Below are 19020 nucleotides of genomic sequence, written 5' to 3' on the forward strand. Positions count from 1 at the left end.
CATAGTCATATGATATATGATGATAAAAAAAATGGCAAGAAAAAAAAAACTCATAGTCATGGGGTGGCAATGGATCCGACCAAACTTAGGACCCGACAGGTTTGGGTATGGGTCAAAATTTTGGACCCGAAGCCAGATTAACAATAACAAAAAGTAAATACTTTAATAAAGGGAAGTTTGTAAAAAATAAATTATATACTATAAGACCATTTACCATTAGCATAAAGAGGTTACAGTCAATCATAGCCACTAGACGTCAAATTTGATGGCTCATGGGATATCGCTAAGTTCGAAACAAATATTTTTGAACTTCGAGTCTAGTCAATGATATATTTACAATCATCCGAGTTAAATTTGACGGACATGAGTAATGGTGACCTCCTTGTACTAAAAGTACATAGTATCTTTGTACACTTTTTCTATAAAAAATTTACCAAACCATCTTTTGATGGGATTTTTTAGTGGGAATACTGTGGAAATGTGTAAAATGTTAAATCAAACATCTCTTATAGGTGTTTTGGTAAATTTCCCATTTAAAAAAACCACATATACTCATATATGCATCAACAAATAACAAATTTCAGCTAGGGAACCTCAACATAAGTGTTTTCATTTTTTAAAATCTTGGCCCTAATTGGGCCTAGGCTCGCTCGAAGGGGCAGCTTTGGCCCTACCTGAGCCACCTATCCAGGGGCCGGGCGATGGCTAGGGTATGGGGAAGGCCTATAGGGGTATGGTTTAGTTGTGCCCTAGCATGCTGGAGAGATCCTTCTCTATTAAAACTTAATTACTAAAACTGGCTTAATTTATATGAGGCGTTTACGTTAAACAATCAAAATAAGGTGCACCTCTAAAATGTGTTGAAGTATGTATTTTTGGTGCTAGAAACCCCCACGATGACCTAAAAGTCTATTTTTGTTATTAACTACGAGATTGAATGCTAAAATATGAAAATAAATGGTTTAGATAGTGTGTCACAAGATACCATATTTTCATGACTTGAAATCACTTTTTTTATTTATTTATCTATACAATTGAGGTGCATTACAATAGGATTTTAAGATGAAAAGGAATTTATTTGCATAAGGTGTGAATCTTATGTAGAAGTAAGGTGCACATAAAAGTTTCCATCAAAAAAAGATATTTAGACATTGGAACAATTAATCATATGGACCTTGATATGTATGGAATTGAAAAAAAAAGAACGTTTCAAGTTTCAAAATTAGTGCATCTTGTAACATAGTATTTGGACCGTTTATTTTTTTGATCTAAGCCATTTTTGGAATTTAAAATTTTATAGTTATAGATAAAACAATTTTTTTTTTTTTTTTAAGTCATGAATTTTTAACCAAAAATACACCTTACAACAAAAATTGGAGATGCGTCTGACTTTAATTGTTGAGGGTTGCAACCTTATGCAACTACACCAACCCAAAAAATTTTTGAATGCAGAGGGCAAATGGGCCATATTTCAAATATCAGGGGCATTTCCCCATTTCAGGCAGAAATATATGAAGAGAGTGTGAACATTTTCGCCTATAAAATAAAATAAAATAAATAAAAACCAAAGCTCAAAATAACGTGGCTAGAGAAAATGGAGAAATTTATAAAACCCTTCAAAAATCTCAGCGTACATCAAAAGCCCATCTTATCCATGGCGCCAATGGAGGTCACTCAAGCTCTGGTTTTGGTTCTAGAGTGAGAAAATATGGATTCTTTCTCTCTCCTAAAATCTGCTACAAACCCAGTAATCATGGCCGTCCATGCATCCTCATGCCGGGTATTCTTTCTGAGATACCTTATTTTCTTACTCTACTCTAGTTCACACTTTTTTTTTTATCTTATTATACCAGGAATTCCATATAATTATACCTTTTTTTCTACTCCATTTTGAGTTTGTTTTCCTTCTAAGACTGCTGTTATTGTATACATTTTGAACAGATTTTCGGACATAGATTTTGCATGCATTGATGCAATAGAAAAGACCACTCAACTAGTTTGATTCATATTTTTTGAATGGACAAATATATTTGGATATTATCAAAGTAAAATTAGGTTTAATTGAGATTTAACAGCACATTTTATAGTTTATACTCTCCAATTCTCAACAAAATAGGGGAATTTGACAATGGAAAGGAATTCACAAAATTTGAGATAAAATATTGGTTGCCTGCGGTTATAGGAATGTTATTATACAAATGGTATATAATATCAGCAACCCAACTAGAAGTATAAGCACTATGCAGTGCTATGGAGTACACTTGACTGACAAATTAACAATATTATTTATACATTTTTTATTGCTTTTATATAGCCTAGACATTTAGGATTTGAACTGTGAACATTGGAGAACAGTGTTAAAACTTCTTCAATACTCATCTCTTTAATGCTCATGATCACACTTCATGAGGTGATAAGTATTTAATCGTTTGGAAAATGAGATTACTTCATGTAGCATCTGTTATGGGCTCATGCAACTGCTATGGCCTCATGAAAACCTATGTAACAGCTGTAACTCCTATACATAATGGGCCTCATGAAGTGGCTGTTATGGTGTTATGGGATCATGCCCATTAAGGCCTGCAACTCCTATCACCTCATGCCCATTAGAACCTACTGTAGCAACTATTGTAACTCCTTATGTAATGGTTGTCTTTCATTTTGCATGTTAACCTAGCCATAGTGTAACCTCCATGAGAAATATGTGTATTTATAGGGTACATTGCCCCACGATTTGAGAGACAGTAGACTTAGGTGGGCTGGGCATGTGCAGCACAAACCTAGTACAACACTTATTAGGAGTTACGAGTTGGTTTAAGTTGAAGGTTAAGAAAAGGCAAGGGGTAGACCCAAAAGGACATGGTTGGAAGTAGTGAGAAAAGATATGATGACTTATGGCTTCATTGAGGGTATGACCCTTGATAGAGCAGAATGGCAAACCGGGATTTGTGTAGCCGACCCCAAATAATTGGGAAAAGGCTATGATGATGATGATGATGATAATTGCCTATGTATTTACTTGTGCTTGAATATTACTCTCTTTCTCTCTCTTCTCTCCCAACATTAACACTTAAAAACGAAATACTCAAAGCATCAATTAGAATTAATGGATATGTGCATTCCTCTTGATTTCAGGCCATTTCGCAACGAACGTTTTCAACTTTTAGGTGTGCTAATGTTTTGACTATTCTACCTACTTCAAGGAGGTCTTTCAAGAAAAACTTTATTTTTCTTAAGGACAAGTCTCTCTCTACTTGTTCAAGTGAAGATTTTGGTTATACTTCAAAGCGAAGAGCTCGTGGACCTGTCATGGCTGCCAAAAAATTATCAGAAGGCATGTAACCTAAACCTTTTGAGCATTTCTTCGTTTGATTAATAGTATTCACATGCATCAATGTTGTTTAGTTTATAGAGCTCATTCTTCAAGGCCTCTCTTATTTGATGGTGTTGTATGCTTAAAATGGTCTTTAGGTGCACAGAAAGAGGATGGAAAATACAAGCACACGGTGGATTTACCAAAGACTTCATTTGGTTTGAGAGCAAATGCTGTGATGAGAGAGCCAGAAATACAAAAGTTGTGGGAGGATAATGAGGTCTTGAAGAGGGTTGTTGATAGAAATAACAGGGTGCGTTTTAAGTTATCCATCAACAAGTTCTTACATCAATAGTTTTCTCTGTTTTTTCTTGTCTAACTATTGCGTCTTAAGTTGTATGTGAATGAACATGAGAAACTTATTTGAAGTGCTTTGGCAGGGGAGTTTTGTTCTTCATGATGGTCCTCCTTATGCCAATGGTGATTTGCATATTGGCCATGCTTTGAACAAGATTCTAAAAGACATTGTTAATCGCTACAAGGTCTCTGTATCTCAACTCCCGTTTCTTTCTTTTTTCCATTTTATGTGTGCATCATTCACTTAATGGTGTATGTAGATTTTAACTTTTATAGTTCCTTTTATTGGAGAAGGGTGGAATATCTCATATCAAAATGGTTAAATTATTTACTTTGTTGTCCTTTTATTTTTTGTGAGCCGATTACTTTCTCATTGTTTTATGAGTCCATGATCTTATCAGAATTCTATTGTTGTTTTCCTTAGTATAGGTCATATAGGACTAGCCTTCTTGTTCATGTTTGTACCTTGTTTGATTTTACCTTCTTGTCTTTTGGAGAAATGACATTTTAGATCAATTTTCGTTGGGTTTTCTCCTTGTATATAGTATGTGAACCATAATCCAACCTCACATGTTTTAGGGCCATTTTCTTTGCATTTGCAGCTTCTTCAAGGTTACAAAGTCCATTCTGTGCCGGGGTGGGATTGCCACGGTCTACCTATTGAGCTTAAAGGTAAATACATTGTATTAAAGATTCACTTTGGATTTTGCATGATATTCCTGGAATTTATTACATCCAAGTTGTAACTAGAGGCTTTTTGGTATCCTCTGAAGCTCTTACCCTGCGATATGTTTTCTTTCTCTAGTAAGTTCTTTATAATATTTAATAAAGTGGGAGAAGGATCACATCCAGAGGACAGTTCTAGACATCAATTGAAGACTTTAGGCATCAATGGAAGCCTCTCCATGTAGTTTCAAACTAAAACCCCAAATCATCCATTGAAAAAGGACACTCTGAATCTTACTAAATTTGCATTAGTGAGACAGACAATTCCTTCTATTATTCTGATCCCTTGGACTCAAACAATATTTGCCTTTTGATCTCTTCAGCATTACATTACTTTCCATTTATAATACCGTCTATATAGAGCAATATAAGTTTAAAAACAATTACGGAATGTTACATATAAAAGCATGATCCTTTTTTTCTTCCACTATTATTTGGGAAAGAATTAGTTATAGAAAAGTCATCATCACTATCATTATCATCAGAGCCTTTTCCCAACTAATTGGGGTCGGCTACATGAATCTTGGTCCGCCATTATGCTCTATTAAGGGCCATGCTCTCAGTGAGGCCATAAGTCCCCATATCTTTCTCACTACTTCTACCCATGTCCATTTGGGCCTACCCCTTGCCTTTTTTGAGCCTTCAACTTGAACTAATTCACACCTCGTAACAGGTGTTGCACTGAATCTGCGCTACACATGGCCAGCGCACCTAAGTCTACTTTCTGTCATCTTATCGCCTATTGATGAGAGAAAGTAGACTTAGGTGACATTGCACATCAACCTCACAGCTTACAAAATCCAAACATCTATTTCTGCTTACCTCTCAACCATATTTGGATTTTCTTTCCACTTTACCCACCATCAGCCCCTCGGGTTGTTGGTCTTCGGAGGCATTAAGTACCAAGAAACCCGATCAACAGAAGCACCCCTCTTCACACCTCTGGTTTTAAGTTGTGTTTTTGGTTTCTTTACCCACCTTGTAAAGGATTTATACTAAGTATACTTACTTCCCCATCCCCCCCTTCCTTGTCCACCATGTTGGCATTCTATATACTTCAATTGTTACCCTTTATACAAAGGTAACAATTCTCAAAAAAAGAAAGAAAGTAGACTTAGGTGTGCTGGCCATGTGTAGCACAGAACCAGTACAACACCTGTTATGAGGTGTGAGTTAGTTCAAGTGGAAGGCTCAAAAAGGGCAAGGGGTAGACCCAAAAATAGAAATTTGCCTTGGTGCCTTATTTAAAGTAATATCATCATGCTTCAAGTGATTTACTCCTTTAGCAAGATGAGCATGTGATGTTAGCATGGGCCTTGGGTGCCTCCTTTATTTCATTATTAGTTTTATTTTTGTACTTAAGATAGCATTGCAAAACTCAAGGTATCACTCATGATCATATGTCTCTGAGCTTGAATTAGGCACACCAACGGTTTTTGTTTTTATTTTCTATAAGTAACACCAAGACTTGGATAGGTACTATGAATTGAAACATTTTTTGGGGGATGTACCTGGCACATCTGAATACTTCACTTGGTGGTCTAAAATGTGATCCCTGGAAGTTATTAAAAGGAGTCAATGAAGATTCTTCTTGGTAGATTGATCTTGGTTACATGATGTTCTATGTGCTATATACTGGCACAGGTATGTCATGCTTGTGGCCGGTCTATGATGTGGGACTGACTTGACTAAAGCTGAGATGCTTTTTTATTTTTCCCCTTTAAGGACCTTCCTTGAGACTGCGTGCCTCTCTGTCACATGTTCCAAATAAAGGAAAACTTTGAGTTGGGTTGTCTTGCTACTCCCGGCATTGCTGCGTTTGATAACTTTTCAATCCCTCCACAGATATATTAGAATCTGGACCATCTTCTAAATTGTTTTAAGTGGGAAAATAAATTGTCTATCATGTTTTCTAGAATCTCGGAATAGCTTTCACAGTGCAATCGGATGGTTGATAAGGCTTGCAAACTTGGATGGTAGCGTCAAGAGTTTTGTTATTGTTCCTTTTCTAATTATTCAAGAGCAAATTTATCTTGTTTGTGACTCTGTTGTAAGTTTATATTTTTTGCATATTAAAATGCATTCCTTGCATGTTAATGATGATTAATGATCTGGAGTGCAGTGCATGCAGATAGCTAGCATCTGCATCATGGCTTGGTTGATTGAACATCTCATTTTGTAAATGTATTTCATTTTAATAGGTATTCGTCTTTTTCAACTTTTGGTTGATCATCATGATTTATTGTTTCAGTTCTTCAGTCATTGGATCAAGATGCCAGGAAGGAGCTAACACCAATAAAATTGAGAAAGAAAGCTACCAAGTTTGCTAAAGACACTGTTGATGTTCAACGTAAATCTTTCAAGGTTTATACGGATTGCTTTGTGCATTGGTAATTTATTTGTTGTTTGGGAGATCACCTGGAAATATTTTCGCTCTTCTTATCTTGTCTCATCCATGAGAAGTTTGTTGGTTGTGTCTGTTTATTATTTTGTGCAAATTAACTTTTTTTTTTTTAAAATAAGCAAAAAACGGCATATTCCATTCCCAGAGAATAATTGCATTAACTTACATAATGCTAGAGTATGACTAATGCTTCCTTGTTCAATGCTTATAGCGTTATGGGGTATGGGGTGATTGGTCCAATCCTTATCTAACGCTTACTCCGGAATATGAAGCTGCCCAGGTAAAACTGCTTTACTTTTGGAATCTCAACCTCATATTCTGTTTAAAGTCCTTGGTGAAAATTGTGAAGGTGATATTTAGTGAACTCAGCACTGCTTAAACTGACTATTAATGCTTTCTGTTCTCTATAGATTGAAGTATTTGGCCAGATGGCTATGAAGGGATACATTTATAGGGGCCTGAAACCTGTTCACTGGAGTCCATCCTCATGTACTGCCCTTGCAGAGGCAGAGTTGGAGGTAAGCCTGCCTTATGCATATAGATTTGCTTATGCTCTACAAAAAGAAGACCTGAATAAATGGTCCTTGTTAATGTTTATGTGAAGTCTGTCACTGTCCTATTTCTTTGGTAAACAATACCTATGTGCTACACCATTTTTGAAATGGAGGAACCAAATCACGTGTCATGAGCTAGAGCTGCTAGACTCTTTATGTTTGAAATGGTGTAAGCAGATCATATCTAACTTGCATAGATCCGTCATTTCTTTCTAGTATGAGAGTGTGGTGGGCTTACGTTAGTGCCTTATCATAAACATATATTGAGTCAGATGTGACAATTGTGTTGTGTTTTATCACTTTTACAAGTTTAACTGCTGCTCGATTCTTAGTTGTGTAAGATCAATTTGTTGGTCATGATTTAGTAAACGCACTACTTATCCTTCCTATACACATAAATCATCTTGTATTTAGTTAATTTTGCATACCAAGATATACTAAATCTGATTTCATACTAAACTTATGCAATTTCCTTTGCAGTATCCAGATGGGCACATTTCCAAGAGCATATATGCCATTTTCAAAGTGGTCCATGTGCCTGAAAATGCATATGGCTTGTTTGGTGATTTTTTACCAAATTTGTCCTTGGTGATATGGACTACAACTCCCTGGACCATCCCAGGAAATGTTGGTAAGCTAAACTTTATTATTTCCAGTGATTCCATAATTATTTTTATTCTTTTTGGGACTTTTCATGAGCATAAATATTAATTGAACGAAGGCTTAGGGCATTGGAGTTCTCTGACATTGTTCACAGTAATATTTCAACCGTTGTTAACGGCTTTATATATATCAAGTTTCTTAAGTTCTAGCATCCTTGGGAAACAAGACATGTTTTGGGGTCTTGTACAACTTTGGCATGAAAGATTGGCATTTTGTTTCCTGAGGATGCATGCTGATCTGTCTGGGCTTTACTGCCCTCACCTGATCAGTATGTCCTGCATGGATATAAGCCTGGCATAAATTGAGGGCGCAATAGACACATTGTGTTAAAAGTGAGTACCTTGGTACTTTCTGAAGAGTAAGTAGGTTGATGAAAAGAGGTTAGTTGATGACAGCAATTGAATTTGGAACTTACCTGAAGAGCATGCATTGGAGCACGGCGATATGGGATGGCTAGAGAAAGTTACATGCATTGGAGCAGAAGTAGCGGACGGCAGATGCCTTAATTGCTCTTAGTCAAGGTTTTAAAGCTCGCCTTGGTCAAGGTACTCGGCTCTTGATTGAGGAGAGTTACTTGGTTGAGTTATGTACACCCCCAAAAATGTTAAAAATTAAAAAATAACTAAAAAAAGTTGAACATTTGTAAAAAAAAAAGAGAGTTAAAAATAAGAAAATAAAGCGATAACACAAATTATTAGAAGACTAAAGAAGATTAAAAAAATCATAAAAGATGGATTATTGAAAATTTGTTTATACCTTGAACATTTTAGAAAATTTAAAAAAAAAGGAAGAAATAACAAAGTTCCTAAATCATCTTAAAAACCATCAAAATCATCTAAAACACATTTCTAAATAATATATTGGTATTTTTGACTTTTTTATATTTTTAACTTTTTTTTTTTTTGCTATTTTGTGTCCTTGGTGAGTTGGGCACCGCAACTCATGCCCAACTTGACTCGCCAATAGGGCGAGGGCGATTTACTTGGCCGAGTTTAAACTTAATAATCCTTGGAGGCTGCACTGTAAGTGCTTAATGAAGTGAATGGGGAAGTTGTAATAATAGATAAATTGGAAGATAGTTAATGGTATCCCTCTGATGGGAACCATGGCCAAGGAGAGAGACTAAGATCGTAAGGCTTATAACATAGTGTTATATACCTTTTGATATTATATCCTATTAGATGTATTATAATAATAATTATATATAATATTATATATAATTATTATATATTATATATAATCATTGATATTATAATAATATATTATATAATATTAATAAATTATATAATATAAGATTTCTATTATAATATATAAATTAATTATGGGTTATGGGTTACTCAGGCATATGAGTATTTCCTTAACGTACTTAACATTTTTGGATATTCATTGTCTCTTGTTTTGTAATTTAAATTTTTGAGTAAGGGCATTTCATCATTAGGAGGGGTAAGATAGATATTTCTATAAGCAACCTCCACTGTAGTTAATAAATGCTTATTTTTTATCAAGAATTTTTACTTTATCCTTAATTAATTACCTAAAATACCCTTAGACAAGAAAGTTACTGCATGGTAGGGTAAGGGTATCAATGTCCAAACATATTGAGTACCTTAAAGAAATACTCGTATGTATGAGTGCCCTAACCTAACCCATTAATTATATATATCATAACATATAAGTAATTATGGTTAAAATATATAATTATTATAATTATTATAATTATATAATTATTATAACTATATAAAACTATTATAATTGTTATATATAATTATGGCATATAATTAATATGTTAATTGTATAATTTATATTATATATTATAACATATAATTAATTGTAAGGGAGATGAGGATGTTGAGAAGGATGAGTGGCAAGACAAGATGGGATAAAATTCGAAATGAATGCATTCAGGAAAATTTAGTGTGTTGCAGATCCAACACAAGATTTGTTAGGAAGTACGAGTTAGTTCAAGTGGAAGTCTCAAAAGGGGCAAGGGGGCCCAAAAGGATATGGTTGGAAGTAGTGAGAAAAGATATAGAGACTTACAGCCTCACTGAGCGTATGGCCCTTAATTTTGCAAAATGGTGGATCAGGATTCATGTAGCCGACCACAATTAGTTGGGAAAAGGCTGTGACGATGATGAATTAATATAATATATATTATTTATAATTCAAATTTATTAATTACTATGTATTAATTATTGTAATTATTACAACTCTAGGGTTTGAGGTCCTTTTTTTGGGGTGTCTCAACCCACTTTGTAAAATATAACTTACCCCAAGTTTTTGGGGCTTGTGGCTCTCTTCCAATCTCCCGGAAATGTTTAATTCCACCTATTTTGGTGGAATTGACATTTCTACAAAAAAGCCTTAAAACGTGGAAATTGGTCTCCACACAGAAATGGGACTCCGGTCTGGGAGGGCATCCAAAGAGCATTTATGAGCGGGCCTTCAGGGAGCAAAGACTATATGGCATGACCTTACCTGTAAGGGTTCATCAATTTCTCTTATGAAGAGTATTGGGCCTGAAAGCAACATACAACACTATATTTGGAGGAAGTTCATCATTGCAAACTGTTTGGTAGAAACTGTCGCATGATTAGGGCTTGCGACACACACATAACAATGGTGGATCACAAGCCAAATTCCAAAAGCTGAAGTGGATAAGGAGAAGCATCCTGCAATGCAATATTAGTATGAATTAGCTAACTAATGAAATAGACTACAGTGGAAAGGCCACATTCCATAAATTTGAGGATACTTGCTGTTAAACATGAGAGTCAATCTGATGTGAGGAAAGTGCCTTGGAAATTAAACTTCTCCCAATGTCACACTGGAATAGTTTTGTTTCTAACCCACCATGCCTCAAAGTTTGTCACACATACTCTATTGGCCCATTTTATGTCCTTGACTCACCTAGGAATACCGCTATTATATTTTTTTTGGTGAGTGACTACGATTACAATGAAAGATGGTACATAGATTAGCTGCTTAAAGGACGATCACTTTATTTGTATGAGCTGTAGACATCACTACTCAAGACCATCACAGTACCCCAAACACATAAGGCTTCTTGCTATCTTGTGTAGCATGTCCTTTATAATGGAATCGACAATCTCATTATCCATGCTTCCCACATGTTGAGTTACATCTAAAATGTAATATTTTATTAAAACTTCCTCTATGACATGGAGCATAGACTGACAAGTCTTTTTGTTGTACAGCTGTTTCAGTGAATGCTGAACTTCTCTATGCGGTCATTGAAGTTACCTCTCTCACAGAAGGAGGGTCTACATCACAAGGGAGCAGCAAACTGGGAAAAATTATGAGATGTGGAAAGAAGGTGCCTTATCTCATTGTAGCGACAGAGCGTGTACCGGCACTACAGTCAATGTGGAATGCAAAAATTGAAGTCAAGAAGACCTTCCGCGGTTCAGAACTAGAAAACTGCAGGTTGTATAAGGACTAACAAAATGTGAACCCTACAAATACTTCCAAATGTATTTTTGATATTAATTTGTTGGTTATTTCTAGTTGGATGGGGTTTTGCGTTTCTTCCAAATGTGTTCTCGTTCTAAACATCCATCTTGGAGGTGGCAATTGGACCTAAATATCCACAGGTCAATAAACTCAACCGTCGCCATTACGAATCCAGGAAAAAAAAAAGGATTTTGGACCTAAAAAATAGAAAGTTTATTTATGGAATGTTTATTTTAATTATTCTTAGATCATCATAAGATTCATATCTGCACTATTTTTTGAGCAGCAAAATCATGGATCTAAAGCAGAAATGCATCTAGAGTGAGTAAGGAGGTGTTACCTTCAGATCCTAAATCCATCTCTTCGATGAAATTTTGGAAGGGAGCAAGGGACCGCATTTGAATATGACCACATTTAAACTTTTTGCTTTCTAGATTAGATTTCATGAGCAGCTAAGATTGTCAAATTAATGTTTCTTTATGGTATTTTATCGTTTCACTAAGATCTGATATGGAACCTGATCTTTATAAACTACATGACAGGTATGTTCATCCAGTGGATGGCAGGGAAAACCCTGTTGTTCTTGGTGGAGATTATATTACCGCTGAGTCAGGAACCGGACTTGTCCATACTGCTCCTGGTCATGGTCCAGAAGATTATGCAACTGGCTTGAAATATGGATTGCCTGTACTTTCTCCTGTGGATGACAATGGAATATTCACTGAAGAAGCTGGTCGGTTTAGTGGCCTAGATGTTTTAGGAGAAGGAACAGTTGCTATTGCAAATTACTTAGATGATCAAATGTCAATCCTTTTAGAAGAATCATATGGTAAGTTTCACTATTTTGAATGATAAGGGTCTTTAGCTAGGACGGTTTGTGATATTTCATTATCTGCAGAAGGTTTATGAAGCTTATGGGTTTTGGTTGTTTAATTCTAGATGAGTATATCTTCTTGTAACTGCAGAACACAAGTATCCTTACGACTGGAGAACAAAGAAACCTACTATATTTCGGGCGACTGAGCAATGGTTTGCTTCTGTAGAAGGTTTTAGGCAAGCGACTATGGATGCCATCAACCAAATAACATGGATTCCAGAACAGGTAAGCCAGGCTGGGTTTGACTTTGGCGAGCAGCAGCGATAATAATAATAATAGTAGTAGTAATAATAATAATAATAATAATAATAATAATAATAATAATAATAATAATAATAATAATAATAATAATAATAATAATAATAATAATAATAATAATAATAATAATAATAATAATAATAATAATAATAATAATAATAATAATAATAATAATAATAATAATAATAATAATAATAATAATAATAATAATAATAATAATAATAATAATAATAATAATAATAATAATAATAATAATAATAATAATAATAATAATAATAATAATAATAATAATAATAATAATAATAATAATAATAATAATAATAATAATAATAATAATAATAATAATAATAATAATAATAATAATAATAATAATAATAATAATAATAATAATAATAATAATAATAATAATAATAATAATAATAATAATAATAATAATAATAATAATAATAATAATAATAATAATAATAATAATAATAATAATAATAGTAGTAGTAATAATAGTAATAATAATAATAATAATAATAATAATAATAATAATAGTAGTAATAATAATAATAATAATAATGATAATGATAATGATAATAATGATAATAATGATAATAATGATTATAATAATAATAATAATGATAATAATAATAATGATAATAATAATAATGATAATAATAATAATAATAATAATGATAATAATAATAATGGTAATAATAATAATAATAATAATAATAATGATAATAATAATAATAATAATAATAATAATAATAATAATGATAATAATAATAATAATGATAATAATAATAATAATGATAATAATAATAATAATGATAATAATAATAATAATGATAATAATAATAATAATAATAATAATAATAATAATAATAATAATAATAATAATAATAATAATAATAATAATAATAAACAATCATAAATTTATAATATGGATTAAACACTTCATTCATTATTTTTTGAAATTTTGATGGAGCATTTTTTAGTCCAAATGGCATTACATTCCATTCGTATTGTCCAAATAGAACATTGAATGCAGTTTTATATTTATCCTCTTCCTTTATTTGTATTTGCCAATATCCTGATTTTAAGTCGAATTTAGAAAAGATTGTAGCAGTAGCAAGTCTATCTAATAAGTCTTTTTTATTAGGTATTGGATATCTTATCCATTGTAAAACTTTATTTAAAAGTTTATAATTTATTACTAACCTTGGTACCCCTCTCTCTTTTTCAGCATTTTTATTTACATAAAAAGCAGCACAGCTCTAAGGAGATGCACTTGATCTGATTAGGTGTTTTCTTTGTAATTCATCAATTTCTTTTTTACAAAATTCTAATAGGGTTGTATTCATTTGTACAGATCTAGCCTTTGTAGGAATTTTAGTTTCTTCAAATCCTTTTTCATAAGGTAATCCTACTATATGTTTCTAAGGTAATCCTACTATATGTTTCTTTCTTTCCCAGAATGCATTTGGAAGGTCACTGCAGATTTCTGTTTCTATCTGGGTTCTAAGGTTATTTATTTTTGTTATTATTTCAGGTTTTTCCAAGTCTGTTTTATTTGTTTATATTTAATTTCTATTTTAAGGGAACATAAAAACTTTTCTTTATTGTCTATTTTATCTTTGACTCTATTGATTTCTTTGAGCTTTGGTTTTTCTAAAAATTCAAACTTGATTGTTTGTCCTTTTCTAGTTGTTTCGAGACCTGTATTATTAATTGTTATGGGGTAAAGTAATGTTAGGAATGGGATTCCAAGTATTACTGCCTGACTTAAATTTTTTACCATAATAAAAGGTGTTGGAAAACAGTGTCCATTATTGCATACCATGGCACTTGATAATTTATATTTAATAAATAATCTACTACCATCAGCAGTATTAAGTATTTGTGTGGTTTTATCGAAATATTTGGATGGGACTAAACCTTCATTAATACAATTTAAATCTGCATCAGAATCTACCAAAGCTAATGTTTGAAAACTATATTCCTCTTGGATAACAATTTTTACTAATATAAACTATTTTTGTGAAATAATTTTGTTTACTAAATTTACAGATATATTATCTTCAACTTCTTTTGTTCTTGAAGTTTCTAGTTCTATATGGTTAGTATCTACTAGTTGATCAAATTCAATTTCATCTGTATCAGTTATGGTTCTTGATATATCATTTTATAATTCTAATATTTTGATTCTAGTCTTAGTTGTCCTACTTCTGTTTTTATCTCATTTACTTCTGTTTTCAATTCAGATATTGTGGGTTCTCTTTAGAGTAAATCTTTTTATTAATTTGTTTGAGTTTGTAACAATTAGTTAAGTTTGAGTTTAGGTTTGTTACAGATAATTGTTGTTACTCTTTTCATAAGATTGTAATAAACAATTGTTATGATAATACATACAGTACTTAGCATAAAGCTTTATCAAACTACCTATTATACCTGGATTACTATTGATATTACTCCTGTATCTCTCTTACTCATCTTAATTAGAGGTTTATATTTTGGTTATTTGCGCATGATTTAGGGCTATAATAGGACTATTCTAGAAAGGTAGATCTTGCGGCGAAATTGGTGTCAGAGCCAGACCACAACTTCTGCTTTAAATAGTATGCAACAGAGTAATCAATATAAGTCAGCACAAAAATCTGAATCAGATTTAACTGACTCAAAAATGGATTTTCTAGTTTTAACTCTTCAAGAAGAGAAATGGCTTAATAAACAATTTATTGGATAGGATTATTTGTCTGAAGAAAATAAGGCAATTAGAACTTGGTATAAAAAAATTTTCAACCCAGATTAGTAGAATTATTCCATATAAAATATAACAAGGCACGAAAAAGAGAACATTATAATAAAGGATTTTTTGTATGGTTTAGAGAAATATGTAAGGAGAAGAAAATTCATATTCCTAATTTTGAAGTAAATACACTACAAAGTCAATATAGTTCATATGATACAATAGATGGGAATACATTAACTAGTATCCATCCTCCTGAAAAAAGTATTGTTATAAAAGGATCAAATCCAGACTTAAAATTAGAAACAAAAGCTACACCATATAAAATGACTGCAGGAGAAATAGTACAACAAAAAGCTAAATTAATTCCACATGTGATAGAACAAAATAATTACACCAATCTATATATGCAATCATTAGGAAGGCAGGCTTCCAGAATTGAAAATATGTTAAGACCGGTACCTATACAAGAAACCCAAAAAAATGTCTTATTTAAACCACCTCCATCACTTGACAAAGAAAAATTTAAACTTGGAGAAGATAATAAGACTTGAATGGATCAGTTAATATCAAAATTATCTCAATTAGAGATTCAAGAGAAAAAACAAAAAAGCAAAGATATCCCTGAATCATCTACATTAACCTTGCAAGAGGAGACACCTATAATAGCTGACACAATAGAAAATATGGAAGAAGCCTTTACTGAAAATAGTCATAGTCAAGCCAACAATAACATCCAAAGAATAACATATGGAAAATCATGGAAACCATTAACAGCTAGACCTTATCATCATAGACCTACTCCTGTAGATATACAATTCGAAGAAGACTTAGTAGCCGAGAATATTTCTTATTCCGGCAGATCAATAGTAAATTAGAATATAGATGGACTGTCTGAACAACAGATGTTAGACACCATGAAACATATGACCATGTATGCTTCTGCATGTAAAATGGTAGGCAACCATGATCAAGAAGTTGCCAAAGCCATTGTCTGGGGCTTCACAGGATGGCTTCGAGGTTGGTGGGACTTCCACTTATCTGAAAATACCAAACAACAAATTCTTAATAATACTCGTCAATGGACTACTAAAAATGAACATAATCAAGATGTTTTATATTTCGAAAGTGATGTTAATACTCTCATTTACACCATCACACTTCATTTTGTTGGAAGTACAACCTTACTTGAAGCTCGATCTGAAGATTTATTATCTAATTTGCGATGTCCAACCCTATCCCACTATAAATGGTACAAAGATGTTTTCTTTTTCAGACTATTAACTAGAGAAGATAGCTAACAGGATCATTGGAAAGAAAAATTTGTTGCTGGATTACCACATTTATTTGCTGAGAAAGTAAACACTAGATTAAAAAATAAGAATGGAGGAATCATACCATATTCTGTTTATACATTAGGAGAATTATTTGCAGAAATAGGTGCAGAAGGATTAGCCTTATGCATTGATATAAAATTAAAGAAGCAATTAGATAAACAGAAAATGACTGGTAAAAAGGAATTAGGAGACTTTTGTGAACAATTTGGATATCATATAGAAAAATCTAAAGATAAATTTCATGAAAAGAAAAGACATAAGTTAGAAAGGGGGGACAAAAAATCTTATAAAAAATATAAAAAAGAAAAATTTATAAAAAGATTTTCTCCAAAATATAAATATCATAAAGGTAGAAAAAAATTACCGGTATGCTATACATGCGGAAAAGTTGGCCATTATAAAAGCCAATGTAAAGTAAAAAAGAAAATTGACGCAATAATCTTAGAAGAATCAATTAAAAATAAGCTATATGATATTATACAAATATATGATGATAACTCTTCTGAAACTTTTACTGATACTTCTTTATTAGGCCAAATAGAAGATGAATATTTTATGTCCTCCACAAAACAATCTGAATCTGAACAAAACATGGAACAATGTTCTTGTAATATGTTATCTAAAGAAGATACATTAATTTTAGACCTCATCAAAAAAATAAATGATCCAGAAGAAAAAAGAGAAATCATTACCCAATTTATTACACTAACAAAAGTAAAAAATAAACCAATTCCTTTACTCAAACCCCCAGAAGATTATAATTTTGCTGAAATACTCAAATGAATTAATAAAAAAGATATACTCCAAAGAGAACCCACAATATTTGAATTGAAAAAAGAAGTCAATGAGATAAAAACAGAAGTAGGACAACTAAAGACTAGAATCAAAATATTAGAATTACAAAATGATATATCTGGAACCATAACTGATACAGATGAAATTGAATTTGATCAACTAGTAGATACTAACCATATAGAACTAGAAACTTCAGGAACAAAAGAAGTTGAAGATAATATATCTGTAAATTTAGTAAACAAAATTATTTCACAAAAATGGTTTATATTAGTAAAAATTGTTATCCAAGAGGAATATAGTTTTCAAACATTAGCTTTGGTAGATTCTGGTGCAGATTTAAATTGTATTAATGAAGGTTTAGTCCCATCTAAATATTTCGATAAAACCACACAAATACGTAATACTGCTGATGGTAGTAGGTTATTTATTAAATATAAATTATCAAGTGCCATGGTATGCAATAATGGACACTGTTTTCCAACACCTTTTATTATGGTAAAAAATTTAAGTCAGGCAGTAATACTTGGAATCCCATTCCTAACATTACTTTACCCCATAACAATTAATAATACAGGTCTCGAAACAACTAGAAAAGGACAAACAATCAAGTTTGAATTTTTAGAAAAACCAAAGCTCAAAGAAATCAATAGAGTCAAAGATAAAATAGACAATAAAGAAAAGTTTTTATGTTCCCTTAAAATAGAAATTAAATATAAACAAATAGAAACAAACTTGGAAAAACCTGAAATAATAACAAAAATAAATAACTTTAGAACCCAGATAGAAACAGAAATCTGCAGTGACCTTCCAAATGCATTCTAGGAAAGAAAGAAACATATAGTAGGATTACCTTATGAAAAAGGATTTGAAGAAACTAAAATTCTTATAAAGGTTAGGCCTGTACAAATGAATACAACCCTATTAGAATTTTGTAAAAAAGAAATTGATGAATTACAAAGAAAACACCTAATCAGGTAAAGTGCATCTCCTTGGAGCTGTGCTGCTTTTTATGTAAATAAAAATGTTGAAAAAGAGAGAGGGGTACCAAGGTTAGTAATAAATTATAAACCTTTAAATAAAGTTCTACAATGGATAAGATATCCAATACCTAATAAAAAAGACTTATTAGATAGACTTGCTACTGCTACAATCTTTTCTAAATTCGACTTAAAATCAGGATATCTGCAAATACAAATAAAGGAAGAGGATAAATATAAAACTGCATTCAATGTTCTATTTGGACAATACGAATGGAATGTTTTGCCATTTGGACTAAAAAATGCTCCATCAGAATTTAAAAAAATAATGAATGAAGTGTTTAATCCATATTATAAATTTATGATTGTTTATATCGATGATGTTTTAGTACTCTCTGATACTATAGACCAACATTGTAAACATATTCATACATTTATCCATGCAATAAAACATGCAGGCTTAGTAGTATCTGCTAAAAAGATAAATCTTTTTCAAACAAAAGTAAGCTTTTTAAGCCATCATATTCATTATGGTACAATCATACCAA

At 32.0% G+C, this 19020-nt stretch overlaps 1 protein-coding gene across 2 annotated transcripts in view; it reads left to right on the plus strand.

Moving 5' to 3' along the window:
• Positions 1–1555: 1555 nt before the first annotated feature.
• Positions 1556–19020, plus strand: part of OVA2 (tRNA synthetase class I (I, L, M and V) family protein) — a 37293-nt gene continuing 19828 nt past the window's right edge. For both annotated transcript variants that reach the window (XR_002280260.2, XM_088859527.1), the window contains exons 1-12: positions 1556–1780; positions 3136–3334; positions 3472–3626; positions 3754–3855; positions 4273–4342; positions 6648–6760; positions 7012–7080; positions 7211–7318; positions 7835–7985; positions 11236–11464; positions 12034–12320; positions 12457–12593. Coding sequence is in view for 1 of the 2 variants with exons in the window: in XM_088859527.1 (XP_088715653.1) it covers positions 1709–1780; positions 3136–3334; positions 3472–3626; positions 3754–3855; positions 4273–4342; positions 6648–6760; positions 7012–7080; positions 7211–7318; positions 7835–7985; positions 11236–11464; positions 12034–12320; positions 12457–12593 (1692 nt within the window). In the remaining variant the exon portion in view is untranslated. The remainder of the gene's footprint in view (positions 1781–3135; positions 3335–3471; positions 3627–3753; positions 3856–4272; positions 4343–6647; positions 6761–7011; positions 7081–7210; positions 7319–7834; positions 7986–11235; positions 11465–12033; positions 12321–12456; positions 12594–19020) is intronic.

The sequence above is a fragment of the Amborella trichopoda genome, chromosome 2 (assembly GCF_054954075.1).
Source record: "Amborella trichopoda isolate Santa Cruz 75 chromosome 2, AtrichopodaSantaCruz75HAP2 v2.0, whole genome shotgun sequence".
In the NCBI taxonomy this organism is placed as follows: domain Eukaryota; kingdom Viridiplantae; phylum Streptophyta; class Magnoliopsida; order Amborellales; family Amborellaceae; genus Amborella; species Amborella trichopoda.